At 49.9% G+C, this 23,800-nt stretch overlaps 7 protein-coding genes across 7 annotated transcripts; 3 read left to right on the plus strand and 4 right to left on the minus strand.

Annotated features, from left to right (window-relative positions):
* Positions 1–194: 194 nt before the first annotated feature.
* CTAM01_05592 (uncharacterized protein) lies at positions 195–464 on the plus strand (the record flags this gene model as incomplete). Its single annotated transcript, XM_060521622.1, has 2 exons — positions 195–263; positions 333–464. 2 exons carry the CDS (start codon positions 195–197, stop codon positions 462–464), a joined length of 201 nt encoding a protein of 66 aa, XP_060383836.1.
* Positions 465–938: 474 nt separating this feature from the next.
* Positions 939–2,367, minus strand: CTAM01_05593 (aspartate aminotransferase; the record flags this gene model as incomplete). The annotated part of the gene is made up of 4 exons (XM_060521623.1): positions 939–1,009; positions 1,068–1,570; positions 1,634–2,118; positions 2,191–2,367. 4 exons carry the CDS (start codon positions 2,365–2,367, stop codon positions 939–941), a joined length of 1,236 nt encoding a protein of 411 aa, XP_060383837.1.
* Positions 2,368–2,914: 547 nt separating this feature from the next.
* Positions 2,915–4,502, minus strand: CTAM01_05594 (uncharacterized protein; the record flags this gene model as incomplete). The annotated part of the gene is made up of 4 exons (XM_060521624.1): positions 2,915–3,008; positions 3,060–4,038; positions 4,095–4,145; positions 4,199–4,502. 4 exons carry the CDS (start codon positions 4,500–4,502, stop codon positions 2,915–2,917), a joined length of 1,428 nt encoding a protein of 475 aa, XP_060383838.1.
* A 243-nt stretch (positions 4,503–4,745) lies between these two features.
* Positions 4,746–5,210, plus strand: CTAM01_05595 (uncharacterized protein; the record flags this gene model as incomplete). The annotated part of the gene is made up of 1 exon (XM_060521625.1): positions 4,746–5,210. One exon carries the CDS (start codon positions 4,746–4,748, stop codon positions 5,208–5,210), a length of 465 nt encoding a protein of 154 aa, XP_060383839.1.
* A 2,069-nt stretch (positions 5,211–7,279) lies between these two features.
* CTAM01_05596 (uncharacterized protein) lies at positions 7,280–8,618 on the minus strand (the record flags this gene model as incomplete). Its single annotated transcript, XM_060521626.1, has 3 exons — positions 7,280–7,682; positions 7,749–8,335; positions 8,394–8,618. The coding sequence occupies 3 exons, from the start codon at positions 8,616–8,618 to the stop codon at positions 7,280–7,282; spliced, it is 1,215 nt and encodes a 404-aa protein (XP_060383840.1).
* Positions 8,619–12,991: 4,373 nt separating this feature from the next.
* On the plus strand, positions 12,992–14,788 carry CTAM01_05597 (low-affinity glucose transporter HXT1; the record flags this gene model as incomplete). The annotated part of the gene is made up of 5 exons (XM_060521627.1): positions 12,992–13,882; positions 13,933–13,974; positions 14,045–14,179; positions 14,232–14,338; positions 14,416–14,788. 5 exons carry the CDS (start codon positions 12,992–12,994, stop codon positions 14,786–14,788), a joined length of 1,548 nt encoding a protein of 515 aa, XP_060383841.1.
* Positions 14,789–16,017: 1,229 nt separating this feature from the next.
* Positions 16,018–22,484, minus strand: CTAM01_05598 (uncharacterized protein; the record flags this gene model as incomplete). The annotated part of the gene is made up of 2 exons (XM_060521628.1): positions 16,018–20,484; positions 20,559–22,484. 2 exons carry the CDS (start codon positions 22,482–22,484, stop codon positions 16,018–16,020), a joined length of 6,393 nt encoding a protein of 2,130 aa, XP_060383842.1.
* Between the last annotated feature and the right edge of the window lie 1,316 nt (positions 22,485–23,800).

Consider the following 23,800-nt stretch of genomic DNA (forward strand, 5'->3'; position numbering starts at 1 on the left):
GTAAGCTGAAAGCCAAGCTTGATGCTCGCCGGTGGGATTGGCTTGTATATTAGACTCGAGATTCGACACACATCATCGGTTAATCATCACTTCAGTTCGCGATCAAATCAGTACTCTCGCAGCCTTCTATTCAATTATCTGTTGCCGGTCGACTCAATTTTCAGTTCCTAATTTAACCGCCAAAACTTTTCACAATGCAGTTCAGCATCTCCTCCGTTTGCATCGCTCTTTTCACCATGAGCACCCTCGTGGCCGCAGCCCCCGTGAGTAGTATCCTAATTGCGACGAGAACCGTAAAGTCGATGTTTGTATCAAAGCTAACGCGAGCGTAGCAAAACAACGCCCGCGAGAAGTTCAAGCAAAACAGCTGCAAGAGCCAGGCGTGCAGAGATTCGGTTGATGCTGGATGCCCTCTCAACTTCATTAATTTCAGTCTCGGTGGCTGCGATGACCCTAGCTTCTAATCGGTCTCGGACGCCGGCTTTTTCGCAATGGAACAAGCCTGTGAGACAAATCCTAGGTGTCACAGCGACTTAGAGCCATGTAGTAACTGAGGCATGAAAAAGACATCTTCTCCCAACTTGATAGCCATAGACTTGACTGCCTCTCAATACTGAGTTCTTTATTCAACGTTCATGGTGACCGATGTTTGGTCTTTTCATCCTGCCTGTAATATGTCTAAAGTCTCATCAAAATTACGATCAGCTGATGAAGATAATGGCTCTGAACATAACGAGGCGGCCTGGGACACCTAGGGTTGTGACGAAGGGATTTACCCAAAAGCACTGGAATGTGCATACCGAACGCTTGATTCCAGCTTCTGCTAGGTATGTTACGGATCAAAACTAAAGTATGTGCAGTGTTACAAATTGCCAACCCAACTACAATGGTGTATAAACGCTTAAGCAGACTCAAATCAGATGGATATTCTCAAACTCTCAAACGCCAGCATCCCCTCGTACAACTTGGTCAATTGCCTCTGCAACCCTGAACACATTCTTGCTATTCACTGTTGACTAAATTAGTACGGGATTCATCAACGGGGACAATATTGAGCTCGAACTTACATCCCGATATGGACGCTCTTCCTGTTGACAAGAGGTAGATGTGGTGTTTCTCCCTCATCGTCTTGACTTGAGAAGCTGTGAGACCAGTGTAGGAGAACATGCCGATCTGATCGATGATATGTCTCCAAGAGCCAGGTGTGCCTCGCTTCGTGAGCTCGACGAACAGAAACGCTCGCATGCTCTTGACGCGAGCATTCATCTTCCTCAAGTCCTGGCGCCACTCCTTTGTGAGTTCAGGATCGTTGAGAATTGTTGATACAATGCGTGCACCCCATGCTGAGGGAGTCAAGTATTCAGAGCCGATAAATTGGAGCAGGTTAGACTTGATGGCAGGTACCGCGGCAGAGTCATGAGCGAGGATGTGGAGAGCGCCAACTCGGTGGCCGTAGAGACCGAAGCTCTTGGAGAATGACTGAGCGACCAAGACTTCCATCGTTCCTCTGCCGACGAAGTGACGAACGGCCCAGGCGTCGTGGTGATCATCGCCAGATGCAAATCCTTGACTAAAGAGTGCTAGTCAGTAACGTTGAAGGCTGAAGTCGGATCAAAAGTAGGACACTACTCACTAGGCAATGTCCATGAATGGAATGATGCCGAGCTCTTCGCAAATGTCGGCAATGATGTTCCATTCCTTCTGTGTTGGGTCGCAACCCGTCGGGTTATGGGCGCAGGCTTGCAGAATAATGATGTCGCCCGGTTGTGCGTCTCGTCTAAGCGTCCTCACCATACCTTCCAGATCGAGCGACTTGGTCTTGTGATTAAAGTATGGATAGAATCGGCGTTGAGTCTTTGGTGAAGCATTCTCCCAGATTTGCTCATGGCTTGCCCAGGATGGATCTGAGATCCAGACGTTCTCAGGTCTGACTGCCTTGTCTAAGAACAAGGCTCCCATGTGAATGGCCCCGGACCCAGCAATGGTCTGTACGGTGGTCAAGCGACTCTTGACAGCCTCAAGGACATCTCCAAGGAGGAGTTTTCTAGCAGCTTCGATGAATGTTGGAAGTCCGGCAACGGGTAGATAATCGTGGTTGTCTTGGATCTGCGCTTGGGCCTATACGTCGAGTAGATTGGGGTTAGCATGAGGCTCAACAGCAACGTTTGATCGTTTTGGATGATGCGCCACCTTTTTGACGGACGGTAATGTCCAAGGCTGTGCATCGTCGTCCCTGTAGACGCCAAGACCGAGGTTGACCTTATCAGGCGTGGGGTCTGCTGCAACTGACTGCATGACAACGAATGCTTCATCGTAAGGAGCCTCAATCAGGCTAGAAAAGTGCGACTGCACAGCTAAGGAACCCATTGTTGCAGTAAAGTGTGATTAATGTTGATCGAAAAGTTTACAGAAAATAGTAATTATTGCTGTTCAGAAAGGGTGGAATATCATCGTTCTTATGTTTGCCTCCAATGCTGAGGTCCGAACGCCGAAAGTGCGTGAACAAGGCCTGTTGGGCGAGCAAACAATTATCATTTTTGGCCCCGACCGCCGAACGTGACTGCCGGCCCCAGGGATGTGACAGAAACAAATATTGATGACATCTGTTGGTCGAGATCCAGGGCGATTGGGTTCACGATGCAAGGATTGGGCCACACCGCCTGCCTGACTTCCTTTTGCCTGGCAAGGGGGGAAGTTGCTTTTCCCAAGGGTGCGCTTCACTTTGCGGACTCGCGGAAGTAGGCACACCTTGCCCGAGCCATGGTCATGGGATTCTGCCAGAAAAGCAAACATTTCTCATATTGACTCTAACTCACTGCGGTAATGACAGCCGTCGCTAAACTTACTCTAGACACGAAATTTTGCGAGACAGTTGAGATCCTTTCCCGCGTACCTGGTTCGCAAGGTGTTCGAATCAGGAGATTGTGCCGGAGTTGTCGGCGCAGTTGAAAACTTTCGAAATCAACCCCGATGCATACGCGTCCTTGATGGACACGGCTACACTGTATCTGTTGCCTACTCAGTTTTCGTTCTTCGGGAAAGGAATATGATATACTTACGTTCCGGCGACTACCATGAACAGGCCCACAAGGACGACGAAAACGTGAAACCCGTACATTGCTTTCTTTGATGCACCTCCCTTTCTGTACGACGAAAAGTCCTGCATCCACAACAGTGCTGGGAAGATGAGACTGAAGGGAGCAAAGCAAAGAGCGCCCGCGAGTCCGAGAAGATAGTTCAGGATGGGGACGGCTTCTGCCACGATGAAAGCCAGGATACCGAGCGTCATGTTGCTGCCAATCCAGGTTGTCCAGTGGATGACGGTGTTTGCCTGTAGATGTTGCGAATCTCTCAGGATGCGCACAAAGAGGTATTTCGCCGCCACATGTTGGTAAATACCGACACCGATAATCAGACCAGGAAGCGCAACACCATACGATATCTTCTTGAACAAAGGACCAGCGCTTCCAAAAGCAGGAGTCGCGAGCCAAACACCACACCACCGGTAAATAACCAGTGAAAATGAAAGATACATCGCCAAAACGAGAACACCGGTCACCAAAGCAGCCTTTCTGTACTGATCCGGCCGACGCATCTCCGAGATGATTGGGAGATACATAGAGGAGCCACTGTTGCTGATAAAGATGTTTGCGCTGGCGGTGATACCAGCAACAAACGTTGGGTGGGCAATCGCCGTCCAGCCGAGGTCGAAGTCACCGGGAGGGGCGACAGCAGGTCGATCTTGTTGGGTGACAGCAACAACGAAGATAAAGACGGCGATGAAGAAGGTGGCGAATCCGAACCAGGTGAGCCAACCCAGGCGGCTGAATGTGCGCACTGCGGAGAACATGGTGATGAGGATCGCACCAACCAAGGTGAAGATGACGGTGCATGCTCCGTGATTGGAGAGAGCATTGAATGCGGTCGAGATAGAGACAATACCCGCTGCAGAAATGAGGACTTGGGCAATGAGGATCTGCAACCCGACAAGTTCCTTTCCGACGCGACCCCAGAGGCGACCGCACATGTCAGCCAAAGCTAATTGCAGCCATCAGTATGTCTTCATGTTGGGGTGCAGGCAAGACCCGGCTCACTATGGCATTCGGGATGACGATTACGGAACTCGCCAAGGATGACTGCAGTGTCTAGATATCTCATCAGTATTGCTGTCGCTGTCTTCGAGTGCGAAAAGACTGACAAGTATTGAGAACGTGCCACCCAACAAGAGAAAGCGCACCGCCTACGGCACCAAGGGTGGCGAAGGCTCCGGGGACGCTCAAGATGCTCATGGCGAACTGGATCTTGAGGAACATAATCGTGGCACTCTGCCAAGTGACTGTGCGAAATTGAACGCCATCTTCCGTATCCCTGAAGACTTCGTGCGTCGTCAAAGCCTGTTCTTTGAGTGAGGATATCTCGTTGTGGACCGAAGGCGGTCTGATTTTATCGTCGTTCACCGCGGAAGGTAAAGCGTGGCCAGCATCGACTTCGTGGGTAGTCATCTTGATAGTCGAGTTTTCGTGATTTGATGCAGACGCTCCTGGGACCACACATGCGGAAAGTCGGCTTCGTGGGTCCTATTAAATGCTCCATCATCGGCAATCCGGAGGACTACCTTATCTGAATTTATCAACTTTTCCCCATGTCTTTATCATGATGCTAGCCCTTGAACAGTTAAGTGTAGCACCCGTTTGATGCGCACCCTGGCCTAGATAAGGGTAGCTTCGCGGAGATAATCCATGAAAATGCATACAGTGTGGTCGCAAGTCGGGCACCGTCTTACATCCCGACTCAATTCCGATGCGCATCACCACAGAACAACAAGCTACGCTGCGGTTGTGGACCATATCCGACTGCCAATGACAGAAAGTTTCAAGAAGATTGCTTGCAATCCAGAAGGGAATCGGTGGTTCTTATCACACGCTAAAGCCATGCTAATGCACTCGCAGAGTTGTCCCGGCCATTCGGTATCCAATGCCCACTCTGGCGGATGTGCCAGATATCCAGGCATCGATCCGCTTTGTCTCCTAGGCCTGCAGTACGGGGATTGGACCCTTGGTTGGTATTTGGACAACATTACCCGGGCCACCGCTTCTTCCAACTCCTCCATACGGATAGGGAGTGGACGTGATAATGAGAACACCAATAACCTTGACCAGAAAGAAACCGGAGTAACAGTGCACTGTCGAACTATTCGTCATATCGGCTAAGTTGTTCCGGACCATTGATACGACTTTACCGTTGCTGTGGCTTTTACCTGGCCAGGTTTTGACCCCTAAATCATCGTTCATTGGTTTTAGAGTTCACGTGGGACCCATGCGAATAGTAACATTCTCTTGCGGCGATGTTGTTTTACATGGTCGCGGGCGACTCTAAGGCCCGAATCCAGGCGAAAAAGATTTCTCTTCGTGCGTTTGTGTAAAACTTCTTAGTGCGGAGTGTCCAAGTCCAGCAGTCGGGATATCTAGTGCTGCGAATGTGAATGAACACGGTACTTGGCTCATTGATGACGGCCAACCAAACGGCTGATGGTTTTCTATGTATCTATGTATTCAGTTACTACCAGCAACTTTTTAGGAACCCCCTTCTGGAAGTGTCTCTCACAATTGAAAAAGAATTTCTTAAGAGTTTATTGAATGTGTTAATAATTACTACAGTGGGGTGTCTAAAGTTCGTGTGCAGCGCACAGTATCCAGCAAAAGTACTACTTTTCAACAGCGAATAAAAACTTGAATATAATAAGAAAAAGAAATCGAAAATCACTATATAACTAATTAGCTATTATATTAGTATATATCTAAGTTGCACTATATTTTTCTCTATTACCAACGCGTTAAATAAATCTTTTATAAAATAAGTTTTAAGAGATTTTTATTATAGTGGATTATAGGGCTTTTTAAGTGCGAATACCACTGTACTTCTTAGTAAATTCATTTTTATCTCAAACTCTAGCTTTATATTATAATATAAAGTACTAATATAACGTATTTTAAAATAATTAAAAAATAGTTTTATATACTTTATATACTAAAGTATTTTATTGGAATTTTGAATTATATTATTTATACCTAAGTTAGAAAGATACCTATAGTAATAAAGAGACGTAGTTAGTGGGCTATAGGTGACGCACTGGGAGGGTGTACACGAACTTTTGACACCCTACTGTACTCAGTCGGTGGGCATCAGGGGTTCGTTCACTGCTCCACATACCTAACTTAATAGAATTACACTCCACTAAGATCATGACTTGAATTCTAACGCTGTTGTTGTCAACTTGACTTTGCTTAATCTCTCACTTGTTCTATCTAACAGCATTTCACAAATGGAGCAAAAAATATTTGCTGACGTAGGCATCCCCAGATAGACGGAGGAGAACGTCAAAAGATAAATATGCGGCCAGTGTGGATTGAACACACGACCTTCAGATTGATTGAATGAAGTTTCTCGGGCACGAAGTCCGCTTCAGTCTGACGCTCTCCCAACTGAGCTATGTCCGCCGCTATTGTTCATGAGCAGTAGAGGCTACCACGCCAATATGGATCGTTGTTCGCTGTTTGGGTGGTTGAGAAGCAGTCTTAGTTTGGTCGGTGACGACAACGAACAGCGGGTTGGTCGGCCCTGAAATGGAACTACTACGTCTCATGTCGGGGCAAATGGCAGATACGATGAGTACGAGAACTTCAAACTTGGAATCCCGTAGAAATGGATAGAGCGCAATCTACAGACTATGGTGTGCGAGAAGACGTAAGCGCAAAGAGAACATGGACTTTGATAGGTAAGGTAGGTAAGCTTCGGAAGCTTATCTAGGTCGTTCTACCTGAGGTAGTTAGTCAAGTACCTGAGTGCAACACCTCAGGTTGTTGATGGACTGATATAAACATCATGGCGTGGACCTGAAAGAGACTGAGAGAACCAAAACTCGAACGTGGCGAAGACCGTACTGGTTCGTATGCCTCATCGCATAACAGGCTCCAAGACATGACAAGATGTCCTGCGCCATGGCTTTTCTCACGTGGGATTGCTTATTGAGCTGAATTACTAATATAACTACTAATTGTTGGGATTGCATGGTCATTCATGTGTTCATTATGCTGCTAAGAGGCTATCACTAATTGCATACAATTTCGAAGGCTTTCCTGGTAATCGCAGTCTGTGGAAAATGTTGCTTGGTTTTGGTGACATCAACGTGTAGAAGGTTTGGTGGCAGCAACAAGAAAAAAACATGACTCGAGATTCATACCGCGCTCACTGTCTTATGACGCAAACCTTTCGCTCCAAGTCAAGCCTGGAAAGCCATGGGGCAACCCCTAGCTTGACTAATTCTCTCTCTCGTACGTTCCATGTACTCCTTGCCTTTGCATCTCTGTGCGTCAGGGCCAACTTCCGGGATGGTGTATCCGTCCGGATGATACTTTGAGCCTTCATCGCCAGGTAAGTGTCCGCCAATCAGTCTGGTATAGAGAGCCGAAGGACTCCATCGCCACCAGAAGCTCGGCTTGACGTAGTATGGGTGTGCGAGGTAGCTCGGTAAGTACATTCGGCCAGTCTTCTTGTCCACGTCTTGAATCATTGGGTTGGTCCACCATTTTGGTCGAGGCAGACAGAAGTACTTGAGGACATTGCGTCGGAAAGCGACCAGGTTCTCGAAAATGAAGAGGTCCAGCTTGTTGGGGTCCTCGTACCTAAAGCCATAATGGGTCAGCTATTGATTCTGTGCGTCCAAAACATCAGTTGGTCGGGCTTCTCACCCCATGGCTCGTCGGAGTACAGGTTCCATCAGGCAACGCAATTGCCTGAACACGAAGTTATGCGTAAACTTAGGGAAATCCATCAGAAGAAGAGTGATGTTCGCGTGTGCCAGCTTTTCATTTGAGATGGCGTGGACCATATTGCGCTCTTGGTAGTCTAAGCACCACTTCTGCAGCGCTTCCAACCAGGCTAAGGCATCATCTTTTTGGCTCATGTGAGGAACTAAGCACTCGTAGGAGATGCCCATCTCGTTGCCTAAGTCTTTCCAAAAGATAGCCAAAGCATTCTTCTCGAACATGGTCAGGTCCCTCCATTCGTACAGTGCAGTCCAGCGCATAGGTTCGAGGACAAAGAGGCTGAGAGTGTAGAGCATATCATCGTTCGATATCTTGCCGGCCTCTCTCCAGCGGCTATGGAGGAAGTTGACGCGAGAGATGGCATCTATGTTGCGTCGAGAGTCAGGTGTGTTGTAGATGATTTCGTACATCAACACGCCGGTGTCTGTCCGACGCTTTGATGCTGTGCGATCGCCTGAAAGTTGGCTGGTGGCTACCAAGAGCTTGGAGATCGTCGGAATTCCATACGTCTGCAGACGGCTTAGCTCGAGGGCCTATTTCGGCACTGCTTCTCGCTTCTTGACTGACCTTAAAGAGTGCGAAAGACACGGATGTATAAAATGTTACGGGGAATTCCCTTTCCGAGAGCTCACGCATTATCGAAGCTGCGTCTGACAACGGCAATGAAGCCATTTCTTCTCTTGTCTTGTACTGGGAAAACCTCTGCTGGAACCCATCTCGACGACGGTATCGCAGGACCCGAACTGCGAGCATGTAGGCAGTGATTACCACAATTACTGGTAAAAAGTACATGGTGTATTTTTCCCTGGCTCGCAGGTGAAGAGTAAGAAGGATGGAAAAATGAATGTCTCGAAAGCGAAGATGACGGGACCGGATGGCCTTTGTTTTATTATTCCCTAGGCATCATGCGGTACGACTTTGGAAAGGGGTTTCCACATTACCCCAGGCAATGCATTTAATTTAGCCCATCTTCTCGTTTCTTTGGCCCTGGTCCTCGGGTGACGCCCCAAAATCGTCTTCTTTTGACATCAACAATGCGAGTCGACTTACACGTGTGATGCGGGGGTGTCTCAGAGCCACCAATCATCAAATTGGGTAAAATTCATGCAGTAGTGCAGATCTGCCGGGACGGCGGCATTCTGTAGTGCGGTTGGTGCAAGCCAAGAGGAGTAGAACAGCACTTAATGGGGCTAAATCTGACAAGAAAAACCGGAACCCGTCGGGCTTCCGGGTGCGACTATCAGACGAGGTTTGGACTGAATCGAGTTAGCTGGTCAGTTGGAGTCATACAATTCGACTCAGACCTGATCGGATTGGTAGGCTTTGAACTTCAGGTCGTCGGAAAGGGCATTTCCCAAGGATTCGGTTCACACACACGGGCCAGGCGCCATTCTTCTAGTACTTGGACCGTCCCCGGATGACAGCTGATAGCCTCCCCGAAAAGCAAGTTTCCTCAATTTGCCCAGTGACCAAGGTGATGAGCATTGCAGATAGAATTATTCTGATTCGTCGACCCATGCTCGAGGTCGCGACTAGGCTGCTTCGTTGTCGGTTTGGTTCAAGAATGGAAGCTTCGGCAGGCTCTGGTCACCCTAAGGAATTGTACTTGTGAGGCACCTGTTTCCGCCGGTCGCGTAGAGGGTTTTGTTTAAACTCATGGGGCAAAATGCTGAAACTGGGAGCTAAGTTGGCAGATCTTCGATCTCGGTGATGACCCACCCATGTTGAAACTGTCAATGGGACTGATACTCCAACTTTAGATGTAGTCGGTGAATTCCCACATTCGCCTTCTTGACTCGACAGTATCTGTAAGTCCGGGGTAGCATCTGTGCCACATTTAACTTAGTTCAGACGTCTCAACATCGAAATTCCAAGGTATTCACTACGTAGAATCAACCGCGGCATTCGGACACCAATGCACGATGCGATAGTCGTGAAATGTTGGTGAATAATGAGTCCAATCTGATGCTTTGCGTTGAGATCATAGCAGTCTACCATATTTCGACGCACTGATTTGGCGCCTTTGATCTACGAGACAAGGAGACCTCAACGATCAGCGTGCTGCCATGAAGGGCTCGCCAACGTAGGGTGACCGTCTAAAATAGCAGCAGGCACACCCAGCCAGCTTTACCGGAGTTGCACCTCAAATTTACGTTGATCTATAGACCATACGTAAACCGAATTTCGAAACTTGAGCTTTTTCAGTCATCCACACCGGGCTCAAGAAATGGACATCCGCTCCGTGACCCCTCCAGCTCGATGTTGAGCCTTGAAGCGGATGGCGACATGTCATATGCCAACAGCCAAATTTACCAACGTTTCTCATACTCAGCTTTCGCAATCCTGGATAAACTGACTCATTATGTGTACTCTTGATCAAGCTGTCGAACGTGAGTGCAGATTCCACGAAAAGGTGTCGTACGATGCCGGGACTACCCGCCCCGTAAACGTTGTCGGTATCAACATATGGCCTCGGCAATATTAGCAATATACTCGACCGCATTGCCGTTGCCACTCACATATTCTCGGTCTCGAGCTCGAAGTGTCGAATAACTAATTCGAATAATCATACTATCTTACGTTGTCCCTAAGTGTTGAGAGTTAGTATGCAATGCCCCTGGTTGACTTTGAGAAAACGTAAATTTGAGAAGAGTGATGGACCTCAAAATGTGTGGTATTTCGAAAGCAATAACTTCTCTTCGTAAGATACCACAAGTCTGCTCCTTGGCAACTGGTGAAATTCCGCGGAAAAAAAGGGACTTGACTTAAGTTCTTTTGAGCCAGGTCTAATGTCTGCCTTCTTTACGTCGATGTATGCAAAGTTCCAGGGTGTTTTGAGATCTCGATCTTAAGTGTTTAGACATACTAAGTCTAGTTTGATTCTTAATTATGAAAAACCTGGCCGACCGAGTTTACGAAAGTGGCGACTAGCACGACTGCCGACTGGCGTTTTGCTCAAAAATGATAAGTAAGCACGTTGAGACAAGTGCTTAACTTTTAGACTGGTTTAAATGATAGATTCAGAGCCTATGGTGAACATTTCTAGCCTCTCACGGTCCCATTTCGCTGTCGGGATACCAATCAAAAGTGAGGCTTGTGTGCTGATAATTTCTTCCATTTTCTATTAATAGAGTAAAAATAATTGTGAACGATACAAAACTGATTAGAAAATACAGCCTTTTATGATTATGATGACATGTTGGCTACCTTTTTGGTGGTCTGAGCCTTGGCAGTGCTCCTGCGCAAATAGTCCAGGTAGAGTAAAGTCGGATCATGTTTAGACGATCGCATCCTGCGATGAACTCAGAACTCATAATCACGCCTAAGATCAATCGTGAAAAGGAACCGACCATGACCCCATGGCAAGTCTAAAGGCCTATCTCAAGATGGTAGTTGAAGACATTGATCAAGTCTCATGTCTACGCGTGATCAGTTACCCCACAAGACTGCCGCCGCTCTCCCTAAATGCTACCACGAATGCTGCGAATGTTATCTTTTTGAGTGTTGTTGAATTTACAAGAAATGGTGCTATCATTCCGCTCTAATAGCCCCTGCATACTTTCACATAATTGATTTCGCTGTTGTGGTGACCGCTGTAGCGATCGGTGCACTATGTCTTTATCCTTCTCATTCTCATACACAGGTAAATACCCAGCTACGGAAATCTCAAGGATGTAAGCCAATATGGCCATGCAAGATGATGAAAGTCTGAGCATCTCAGTTGTCTCCATCATGACCTCAGATCAGTAACATTATTTCCGACTTTCGTCTAACGCAATACGATAGTAGTCCAGGGAGTGTACCTGTAGCGTTCCCAGAAGGCTCAATGATGAAATATTGCTAAAGTGAAGAGAGAGCGCATCCGTATTGCATCAAATATGAAGAAGGAACAAACGCTGCCGAAAAGTCAGAATTGAAGGTCGCATGTGCTCGGGCATTATTCGGAATGTGGGCTCATCAATCACCGTTCTGGACCTTCAGCTGCCCATCTTCTACACTGGTCTCGAGAAACAGCGGATTACTGCAGCATCAAATTGCATGGTTCAAGTTTGGCAGTGTTCATTGCGGAACTACTTGAAGACTTATGCGTCCGGGGGTGGGTAACATGTTCATGTTACCTATAATCATTCGTGAGACAACTCAATACCTCGGTTGACCGCAACTCAATGGTCAACCCTCTCCTGATCAATCCGCTCAAAATCTCGCAATCCCTTTACATCTTCTGCATGCCTTGACACCAGATTCTTAGATTAGATGATTGCTCATGTGTCGCACTTGAAAACAAAGCTGCAAGGATTGGGAGAGATAGACTCAATAACTCTTGTAGTTGGAGAACAACTTGTAGTAAAGCTGATGACCGTAATGAAAACTTACTTATAAACTTGCCACATATTTACCAAGACATTGATGAGCTTGTGTGTCCAGTTACAACGCGAGGGAGAAACGGTCCGTCAGTCCGCACACCTACGCAAAGCCGCATAGCCTCACCGAGACTTACGAGTCATTTGTTCGGAAAGGTGGAATGGGAAGGGCGAGCCGCCGCCCTCCTCTCAGCCGCCTCCTAATGCCCGCGTTCCCGACTGCCTGCCGCCAGTAGCACTGGCCCCATTTTGACAAAGGTCAAGAACCCCGTTAGCGTGAAAGAGACCCGGTGTTACAACCCGCGTTATATCCCCCACGAATCCACACATATCAAAACTGGAAACTTTGGGGGGGGGGGGGGGCAAGGGCAGCGTGGTGTGAGAGAAGCGGAGTTTCTTGCAACCGCTTGAGTCTTGACAAGTCGTGTCTGGGGCCTGATCATCAGCGTCATTGGCCCACTACCGCGCTTGAAGTAACAGGGGGCTATGCGGGGTTTTCTCTCCGCAAGTAACGTGGGCATTGGTACATCAGTAACATCGGACGACCTAGCAGGCTTGCATTAGCCATTGAGCCATGTTGATTCCTCCCGAAGTTCACGCGGATGCTACCATTCCCCGGCCGTCAAAGACCGAGCCGAGCAATATCTGTTACTTTGAACGCCAAGGAAGAAAGGCAACCCCATGGGGCACGCTATGGATCCCAGACAAACGATATATAGCAACGACATGTCCCGTCCATCTGGTAGAACTTCTGCTTGAGACATCACTATCTCTACCTTTCTCTCAAACGTCATTCCTTCAATAATGGGCCACGCAAAAGAAGCAAACGCCAAAGCCGTCGGCGCCGAACTGGCGGCCGTCCTACCTGACATTGGCCCCTGGTACAAGCAGACTCACATCCTCCGCCTTAACCTCTGCATCGCCTCCCTCATCATGTGTGCCTCCGCGAACGGGTACGATGGCTCCATGATGAACGGCCTCCTTGCGCTACCCCAGTGGCATGCCTTCATGAAGCAACCGACAGGCGCCTGGCTAGGCTTCGTCAACGCCGCCTACTCCCTCGGGAACGTCCTCGTTTACCCCGCCGCCGCGTGGGTCTGCAATAAGTACGGCCGCAAGATGGGCATCTACATCTCGTGGGTCTGTCTGGGCACCGGATCCATCCTGCAGACTGCAGCACCAAACGACACCGCCTTCGTCTGCGCTCGCTTCCTCATCGGCTGTGCTTCTGGATTCTTCCTCTCGGCGCCTCTGTTAATCACGGAAAACGCCTATCCGACGCACCGCGGGATGGTTTCTGCTTTGTACAACTGTGGCTGGTACTTTGGTGCGGTGGTGGCCGCCTGGGCGACGTACGGCACGAGAAATCTCGACCACTGGGCGTGGAGACTGCCCTCGCTGTTGCAAGTGACTCTGCCCGTGCTCTCGATCCCCGGTCTGCTCTTCATCGGGGAGTCTCCTAGGTGGCTTGTCTCAGTAGACCGAACCGACGAAGCGAGGGCAATTATTGCTCGAAACCACGCCGGTGGCGACACCCACTCACCTCTCGTCAACTTTGAGATGATGGAAATCGAAGACACTATCCGAGCGGAGAAGGAAGCTCATTCGGAGACAAAGTGGTCCGATCTCTGGGCCACTCCCGGAAACCGACACCGACTCTTCATTTCCGTCAGCTTGGGCGTATTTGCACAATGGGTCAGTAGATTGAAATCGCCTATCAGGATGTTATACTTATTTGACTCTAGTGCGGTGTTGGCGTCGTCAGCTACTATCTAGCCATGGTGCTTGTAAGTGAAACCATCCACAATACTTGACCCCTTGCAAAGTGGAACCAAGCTCTGACATATGGCATTCTAGTCCTCTGTCGGCATTACCTCTGTCGACGACCAAACACTCATTTCAGCTTGCATCCAAATCTGGAATCTGATATGCGCCTCCACTGCTGCCATCATGGTTGACAGAGCTGGCCGGCGAGGACTGTTCCTTGCTTCGGTCAGTCAAGACACATACCAAGATCCAGCAATAACCACTGACAGGAAGATAGGGAACCATCATGTTGATCTCCTTCTCCATTGTCACCGGCCTCTCCGGCAGCTTCGCCAACACTGGCAACGCCCCAACCGGCACAGCAGTAATCCCCTTCCTCTTCATGTAAGATCCCTCCATCCCTAGTGATCACTAGTCCCAAGGACGAGAAAGGAGACACAACCAACTAAACATTCTCACAGCTTCTACCTCGGCTACGACATCGCCCTGACCCCGCTCATGGTATCTTACCCTGTCGAGATCTGGCCCTACCGCCTGCGCGCCAAGGGCCTTACGGTAGCTCTCATGGTGAGCATCGGCTGCGTCTTTTTCAACACCTTCGTCAACCCTGTTGCCCTCGAGGCCATTGAATGGAAGTACTACTTTGTCTTCCTCGCCGTTCTCGTCATCATGCTCATCAGCGTCTGGTTCTACTACCCCGAGACGAGGGGCCGGACGCTAGAGAACATGGCTTACATCTTTGATGGCGAGTCTGCTGAGGTGGGCACTGGCAATGCCTCGAGCGCGCTTAAGGAGGCGGAGGCTTCTCATGTGGAGGTCACGCACAAGAGTTAGAAGGTGGAGACTGGGCGCTGCCGCATGCAAAAGTCTAGATTCATATTGGTCTGTAGACAAGAGTGGAAAGTCAGGCGTAGGATGAGATACGTATACCTCATAGTACCAATCGATCATTATTGCCATTTTGCCAATGCAAGATACCGGGTCCTTCAAAGTACTTGCTGGGTTTTCTAACTTAGCCGGGGTGGTTGACCGGGGAGAATTCCATACCGGCGGGTTCGTCCCTCAACGCAGAAAACGCAGTCTGGTATCATATCGAACATACGGTTCAATCTGTCCCAGCTCGAATCCGCCGAGAAACCATTCCCACATTATCTCCAACCCACACAGACGGAATACCTTTTCTCTCAAATCTACTAGTCACTTGACTCCCTTCTCGCAGCAGTCCTCATCTCAAGTCACCCACAGCCCCTATTAACAAGGATCTCCGCTCCCCCAAAAGTCCATCCCCAGCCTCACCCCTGTCCAACCCCATAACGGCAAGCCAGCTACTAACGCCCATTGGACCACTTCTCCCCCTTCAGCTACCGGGATGGGTAACAATCCGGCGGCTCTTAGCTTCGGCATCCAACGCGGTGACCGCCCGCGCAAATTCCGGAACCGAGGGCAGTCAGTCTCACGCTCACACAGACAACAAGCCACCAAGCGCGACACATTGTCCGATACTCCCCGCGCTGAGTTTGTGCTAGCACGCCGACACTCCCCGGACCCAAGCTAAGTTTATCGAAAAACCTCCCAATACGCGTGTTCTCCTGAGCCATGATCGGATTGACGGGTAGGAAAGATAACCGAGTCCTGCCAGAATTTTGGTCGAAGGTGAGACTCTGTGACTTCGGTGAGAGAGAAATCAGCCTGCAAAACGCGGAGCCTGCCAAGATCTCACCCATGTTCATAGACTCCTGCTTCCGCGACACGCCAAGGCTCCTCGTAAGGCAGCTGTACGCGCCTTTTGTGCATGTTCAAAATGGTCTCGTCTCCTAGTTGTAGGCGAAAATGATACCCGGCGGCGCTATACTCGGCCTTGGTATGAAATAGAGGGGAAAATGCGGTTCATAGACTCAGTAGGCAGGCTGGGCACGTATCCTGCAAGATCTTACTTTACACCAGTGAGAACAATTGCTTCCGTTCAATCATCTCTGGAATCTGTATACCGCGGAAGCCGTGAAGGTTTCTGGGAGGAAACTATCCAGTTGCAAAGAAATTATTCATCTGGCAGACTGAGTAGTTCAACGAGGCCAAAAAACATCGTTCACATTGAGCGACTCATCTTCGTCATCCTCCTCCAAATCATCCACAGCATCGACCCGCCTGAACAGCTTCAACACCCCCTTGTTCCCACACGCAGCCGCGACATCGACCGCCGTCTTCCTGCTATTGTCCTCCAATAAAGGATCCAATTCTCTCGCCGTCAGAGTCTTGAATCGAAGAACGTGGCCCTCCGCCGCAACGTGTAATAAGCTCCGTCCATCGTCATCTACCGCCCCAAAGTCCGCGCACGCCGCCTCGAACGCTCCGATCCCGCCCTCTTCGTCGTACAATTGCGGGTCACGATTGAACGTGTAGACTTCGTGCAGCTCTTTCTCGAACCCCGCGTAGTACCAGAATAGCGGCGTCTCGCCCTTCAAATTGCGAGCGTTGACGTCGCATCCGCGCTCGACGAGCGCGTTAAACAGCGGTCGCATAGAGGAGACCCAAAGCATGCGAGAGAGAACGTGCAGAACAGTGTTGCCTTCGTTGTCAGGGATGAGGGGGTCCGCTCCGGCTCTGAGAAGTGCGTCCGCGGCTGTCGTCCTCTTTTCGTACAGAGCTCGGTGGATGGCCAGGTACAGCGGTGTCTTCCCTTCATTGTCTCTTTGATCGATAATCGATGGGTGCTTCTCTATCGTGTAGGTGAGTGACTTTTCGATGATTGGTGTCTCGTAAATATGCTTTGAAGGAGGGCTCAGCATGTGGTGAAGTATGTTTTGCCCGTGGGTGTCTCGCGCTTCCACATCCGCGCCGAGGGAGACGAGATGGTCGAAGACCGATACCTCTTTCGATGTCTGGGGGTCCCATGGATCTCCTGGTAGTAAGTCCAAGGGCACATCGGGACCCCGTTTAGAGGAGCAAGCAGCATGGAGAAGAGTTCTACCACTACCGTCACGATGATTTGCGTCGATCGCCGGCAGCTTCAAGAAAGGATGCACGATGTGTCCATCAGCTAAGAGCTGATGTAGAACGACACAGTCCTCATGGAGGTGCGGCTCGAAAGAGTAGTCTGGGCCACCCACAGCGTCATAACTATCGGGCGCTTCGTCAAACATGTACAAACCTTTAGCTTGCAGCCGGGAGTAAATCTTTTGATGGTAGCAGTCTTTGCCAGAGCATCTTGAAAAATTGGACAGTGGGTCGGCTCCGTGGGACAAGAGGACTTCGATCAAGCTAAGAGCTGAGGAGTGAAGCTTGGTTCTCTGCTTCTGGTCATAAGTCGTGTTACCAGACTTCGCCGCAACGCGATGTAAGGGGTACCACTCGGCGTCTGGGAGCTTTCTCAGGTCCCACCGACGGGTTTCGGGTTCCCATGGTTCTTTGTCGTTCTTCTCGGTCCGGATGTTGGCATCACCCCCGGCAGACAAGAGAGCATCGAGCACTCCTGGTTGCATCTTGTTGATAGCACCAAAGATCGCATCCGCGTGAACTATCGCGCCGTGCTTGACCAGCAAACGAGTTAGGTCGATATCTTGCCCTGCATAAGAAAGACAGCTTCGTCCAGCCTTGTCCACAGCGTTAACATCTGCTCCACTCAGGATCAACTGATGAGCGGCGTCCACGTGGAACAATCCGGCGCCATCTTCCGTGCCCAAGGCTACATGAAGCGGCGTCTGCCCTCTTGAGTTTCTAGTTTCGAGGTTTGCACCTTTACTGAGTAGGTACGGTAAAGCTTGAGCGACATGCCACCAGTGATAGCCTTTGGCAAGCGAGTGAAGGACACCATCTTCATTGAAATCAACGCCAAAGGTCTCTACAAGGAGACATACCATACCGAATACAGGAACCGCCTGATGGACTGCCTGCAACAGGAATGCTAGACGAGATTCTTTGCCGCTGCAGTGTGACACGTCGTGGGCCCATGCCTTGTTGTGGCCAAATCCAGCTTGCTTTCCATCAACCGGAGCGGACCAAATGCCCTTTTCGACCTGTGCTTGCGAAACGAGCAAGCCAATGCGATTGACAAGAGAAGTAAAACCTCCTCTGACGAGGATCCCCAAGTTGGTAAGCCCACTGATCTGGTGAGGGGCCAGAAAGTCCACGCCCAAGTTGAACAACTCTTCCATGACATCGTACTCGCGACGTCTAAGTCGCGTGATGAACAAAGTCTCGTTTGCTTTGCCTGGTATGATGACTCCAGGCTCACGGAGTGCCTTGTATGTGGCTTCACGTCGGTGGGGGATGAGTTTCTCGTCAAAGGTAGGTAATCTCTGGCCAAGATGTGCTGCTGCCTGCGAGCTCTTCAACGAGTGCTTCTTGGTTGCACCTGATAGGCACTTAAGCGCATAGTCTCGACAGTCGGAAGTGGTTGTGTCGCTTAGGGAACCGTATGCTGTATCAGACGTGCCCCAGAGATTCTGCTGGGTCAGATCAGCGCCATGTTCCAAGACCATCTCTATAATCTCTTCGAGTCTTGCCGTGTCCTCGAGAGGGTCGAGTTTATCCCTGCCGCTGCGCCCATCACTCGAATACGGCCGTGTGGCATCTTCCTTCGTAAGACCCCCACACGCCCCATTCTCCTTGACATGAGGTAATTTCCTACGCCATAGTTCGAGCTCATCCTCGAATCCGGTAATCGCGGGCCGTAAACTCACCCCCTTGACATTGGCTCCTGCGGCGAGCAACATTGACACTATCTCTGGTCTCCCTGAGAGAGCAGCGAAGTAGAGCGGTGTGCAGTCGCACCCGTTTGTGTATCCGTTGGCTGTGGCGTTGACCCCAGGGATTGGGCTTGCACTCGCCGCCCTCAGCCAGGCTCCTCGCCACATCGGACTGTCAAGTGGTTTGTCCGAACCTCGATTGTGAAGAGCGTCAAGAAGCATACCAACAATATTGCCCTGCCGACATCTAGCAGCAAGGTGAAGCGGCGTCAATCCTTCGTATGTCTCGATCGTAGGGTCCGCACCGGCATCAAGCAGCTTCTTTGTGAGATCCTCTGACACCGTTACGGCTAGATGCAACGGGGCGATGCCATCCCTGTCGCGAACATTGATGTCTTTCGTAAGAGATACAATCAGTGAAAGGCAGGTCTCGTCCTTGTCGATGTTACCACTTTCGGCCTTAATACATAGTCGATGAAGTGGTGTTCGACCACGACTATTGGGTTGATCAACGTCAAGGCCCAAGTTGAGCAGCATCCTCAGCATATCGAGCATGTCCTTGGATCTGAATTCGGTATTGATTCGCCAGCATAATTCGTGAATCAAATTGTTGCCTTGGTAATCTGTGTCATGAACGTCCAGACCTAGACTCACGAGGAAATCCAAGGTGGAAGGACCAGGTTCCTGCCGACTGAAAGAAGCCCGAGGCCCATTCTGTGACTTGACTACCTCGTGTAGAAGGGACCTCCCCTCAAAGTCTCGAGTTTTCAATAAGGCACCCCTGTCTAGTAGCTTCATGATTGTGTCTTGCAGTTCAGTCTCTGAGCTGGAGGCCTTCCCTGAGACAGCCTGAAAGAGAATTGTTGCGCCATTCTTGTCTCTTGTATTGATATCCACGCCGGCTTGAATTACCACGTCCAACAAGTCGAAGACTCGTGAGTTCCGAGAGAACATGGCGTCCAAGGGCGTTTGTCCAGATTTGTTTCTCAAAGTCAGGTCTGCGCCAGCGCGTAAGAGTGCTTCTATGACTTCGGGTTCTGCGCTGTAGGATTGCAAGGCAATGTGCAGAGGGCCATTGCCGGTATTATCAACGATGGTGCAGTCTGCGCCGTACTCGATGAGCTTGAGGGTCGTGTCTGTGTGGTAGTCGTCAAGCGAAATGAGAAGCGGCGTTTTCCCATTAGAAGTGGCCTTCCTATTGATATCGGCCTTACCGGTCTCTACGAGAAGAGACAGAGACTCTGCCATCACCTTCCCGTGAAGGGCAGTGCATCCATCGCTATTGACGGCATTGACATCGACGCCTGCGTCAAGCAGAATTCTCACCCATACGGGATTACCGGTTGTTATGTGCAGCAGAGAATCACCAGAAGGAGATCGATCGTGAATGTCGGCCCCCTTCTCTATGAATAACTCTAGCAGGCTCTTGAGCTTATCTGGCTCGGCCTCTAGAGAATACCCTCTGCGACACTGTTCGAGAGCGGCGTACAAAGGTGTGATTCCAACAATTCGATTCCGATCCGTTTCATCACGAGACAGGAACATTCTCATGCGGCCCATCCCAGCAAATTCGTCATAAAACTCGCATCGGATTGTTGGGTCCGCTCCTTCATTGAGGAGGAGCTCGATGGTCTTGATTTGAGCACGCTGGCTTGCCATGAACAGAGGGGTTCCGCCATGGACCTTGCGATTGATATCAACCTCGGGAAGTTGGAGGATCCGTTGGACTAAATCGTGCCGGCCCGATCCAGCAGACCAGGCAAGAGCTCGATGGAGGGATTCTTCATCTTTGAGAAAAGGCAAAAATGCATTCAGGGCCTCCAGATGTCCGTTCCTGCAAGCATACTGCATTATCAAAAGGTCAGCGAAACGATCAACAGATATGTAAGCACGTAGTCAGCAAAGACGTGGTCACTCACCATCAGGGGTGTATGTCCGATCGATCGAGGTGCGTTTCCACACCGACGCCCAGGGTTTTCCCTTGTCTTCTCAGTCAAGGGATTCACACCAGCGCTAAGGAGGACTTTGACGACCTCGGGATAGTTTTTCGAAGCGGCCTCGTGCAACGGCTTGCGACCACTACTAGTCTCATCATGATCGGGATTTGCACCAGCGTCTATGAGGACCTGAATGACGCCGGCCATCCCATTCGTAGCAGCCCACCATAAGGGAGTCATTCCGTGAACGTCCACCGCGTCTATCTCAGTCTCGGGAGACAAAAAAAGATGTTTTGCGTATGCAGTGAGCCCATGCATTGCGGCGATGTGGAGGGGCGTTATGCCAGATTTTGCATTACCGATTGTGAACCACTGAAGTTTAGTCCAAATGCCCTGAGAATCCGGGCCACGCATTAGCTTGTCCAGTGCCACATTGATTCCGGTCTGATCATGGCCCGTGGCCGTTGATCTAGCAATATGGATATGCCAGTTATCCAACGCATAAGCTAAAAATGGATACCTGAGCTTCAGTTTGACAATTGGAGTGTCTTGTGCCTCTTTGCCTTCGCCGAAGACCCCGGAGAGAAGATACACCAGACATGCTGAGCCGAGGCAAGCATGCGTGTCTCCACAGCGAAGTACCGGGTAGCCGTTATCATATGATGATCTGGTCGTACCCTTGAGGTACTCTGTAAAGGAATGGTGGATCACACAGACGGTTTCGTCCGGCAAGATTTCTAAGAGAGGGCCACACGCAGCCCTGACAAGGTCTTTGGTGCCCCTCAAATCATGAGCCACATCGTTGTATGTGACGTCAATCATCTCAGCTATCTCGAGGAGCCTGAGAGGACGGGTCGCATGGGTAACCCACTGCAGAATCAAACGTTGAATCGCGTCGGGCACTCTTGATCTGCGGGAGTGTTCGTTGAGTAAGTCGGTGTACATCTGGTTCATGTCGGCTGGCAAAGAGGCGAGAACTGCCTTGACATCGGCCCCTGCCTCGAGGAAAGAGTCCATGGCCAACTTGGCATAAAGAAAGAGGCCATTGGCCCGACCTGGAATGGCCGCCTGGATGAGTTGTCGATCATGGTCGGAGATACCTGAAACATTCAGCGCCTGTCGCACAAATGTCGAAATATCGGCATCGACTACGTTCTCTTGAAGACGAATCTGATTGCATTTGGCATGTCGTAGAGGACCCTCAACGGCGGGAACCGGACGACTTGTGACGAGGACTTTCACTTTCGAAGGATTCCAGTTGCCAAGCTTGGCCAGTGCCTGTAGAAAGATATCGTTGCCACGATCCATTTCGTCGAGAGCATCAGCAATGCAGTAGACTCTGCCAGGCAGTCCCGAAAACGCCAGTCGAAGATCGTCCCACAGGTCTTGCATCGACATAGTGGCGAGTAATCGAGTTTTGTCGCTATACTTCTCCTTCACCACATACCCTTTCAAACGCTTCTGGAGTGGTGGGCTGTATGCCAAGACCTGGTCAAGCCAATCTCTAAGAAGTGCAGCCGGTTCATGGTTCGCGTCAATGATTTGTCGAAAGAAAAAATACAGTACCGGGCTCCCATCGTTGTTATCCGAGAGTTCCTTGATGATCTTCGAAGCCAACACCGACTTTCCAGACCCTGGGATCCCTTTGACCCATAGCAGACCGGTATCTTCGCTTTGTAGCCATTGCTTGTAAGAATGGCTGGCCGTCAGCCAATCTCCTGTGCCTGGGATGTGCGAACCAAGGTGCTTGCGGTACTCGCTGCTTTCGAAGTCGTATGAAGTGGGTTTCAGCCAGGCTCTGAGTTCCTGGATAACTTCAGGAGTCTCGGGGAGAATTTGTTCGGGATTGTAGTTGCTGACATCGTCGCGGTCGATGATCACAGCATCATCTTCGCTTTGGGAAGACATCGCTTATTGGCGACGGAATGAGTCCGAAGAACCTGCCTGACCTGAGAAAGCAGTGAGCCGAGGATAGATTTAAGAAGGTGATACTGATGTAGATGAGGAGAAACTTGATGACGAGATGATGTACTGATCATCTAGCAACTCTGAACAAGGGCTAATGTGTAATCAAATAGAGAATTGCTGAGATTCTTTTGACTCACATCATTGAATAAGGCGACCAGGCAGCTGCATATCAACCGGGTTGAGCTGTTGCCTGCGTGTATCCTCCCTTAGTAAGCGGGTTAGCTAAGGCGGCTGCTCCCCGTAAGCTGTTGGTTCCACCACGGTTGCCTGGTGTGATCAGCAACAACGGAAAGCAACGCCTTGGCTGCAGCCTTCCGATATTGTTAGACACAGCGATTGTTGTGTGAGGGGGAATGGGCTGATGGGTCGCAACTGTCTTGCCGCAATTGGAAAGTTGAAGTAATTAGTTGACTTATTTCTTCGTGTCCTATCTCACATACAGTAGGTAAGCATGGATGGAATCTGAATCATTTCCAATCCGATTTTGTACTGGAGACTGGCCATATCTTCCCCAAAGGAAAGTCCAAAAGCCAAACAGAAGGTGGAACAAATTCATGAACAGGACTTGAAGACCGTTCCATCGGGGTCAAGGGACTTCTTGAGAAACATGGAGCGTGGAGACTGCTGAGCCTACGTGATACTTCAACAGAGGACACTGGCCCTACCTACGGGGGAGGGCGGGGGGGAGGGACTTCAACAGATCCCATCCAGGGTGTGTGTATGGTGTTCCTAAGGGTCATATGCACCTACCGGAAAGAGTACATTGCAGCCCTGCATGTTTAGAACCAATTGACCTCAAAACATTGTGGCTTCCTCTTCTATGTTTTTCTTTTCAAGATGCTCTTCCTCTGAACATATTGCACACTCTTAACGTCAGAGTAAAAGAGATTGAGAACAGATATTTGAGCAAAATAGAGGAAAACAAAAAAGCCTCGAGCAAAATTACTACTCGAGGACTTGTACAGACAACAAGCATACTGCTTACATAAGGGTATAGTCCTAACAGAGTTTGCTCATACGAAAGAGGTACGGGTCAATGTTGAAACCACCCCCCCCCCCCCTCCTTTCCCTCCCCTGTAGGTAGTCTTCAGACTCAAGCTGATAGAATGGAGGAAGGCTAGATCAGTATGCTATCTAAAAGGCTCTCGCGAGTTCGTCTGGCTCAACTTGGAACGAGTGCTAGCGAATCCAGGGGCCTGATGTGCTGCTCGATATTTCGCGGAGCTATTCCATGAACTGAAGACTGGCTTCGGCAT

The sequence above is a fragment of the Colletotrichum tamarilloi genome (assembly GCF_030869305.1).
Source record: "Colletotrichum tamarilloi strain Tom-12 chromosome Unknown Scaffold_14.1, whole genome shotgun sequence".
NCBI classification, from domain to species: domain Eukaryota; kingdom Fungi; phylum Ascomycota; class Sordariomycetes; order Glomerellales; family Glomerellaceae; genus Colletotrichum; species Colletotrichum tamarilloi.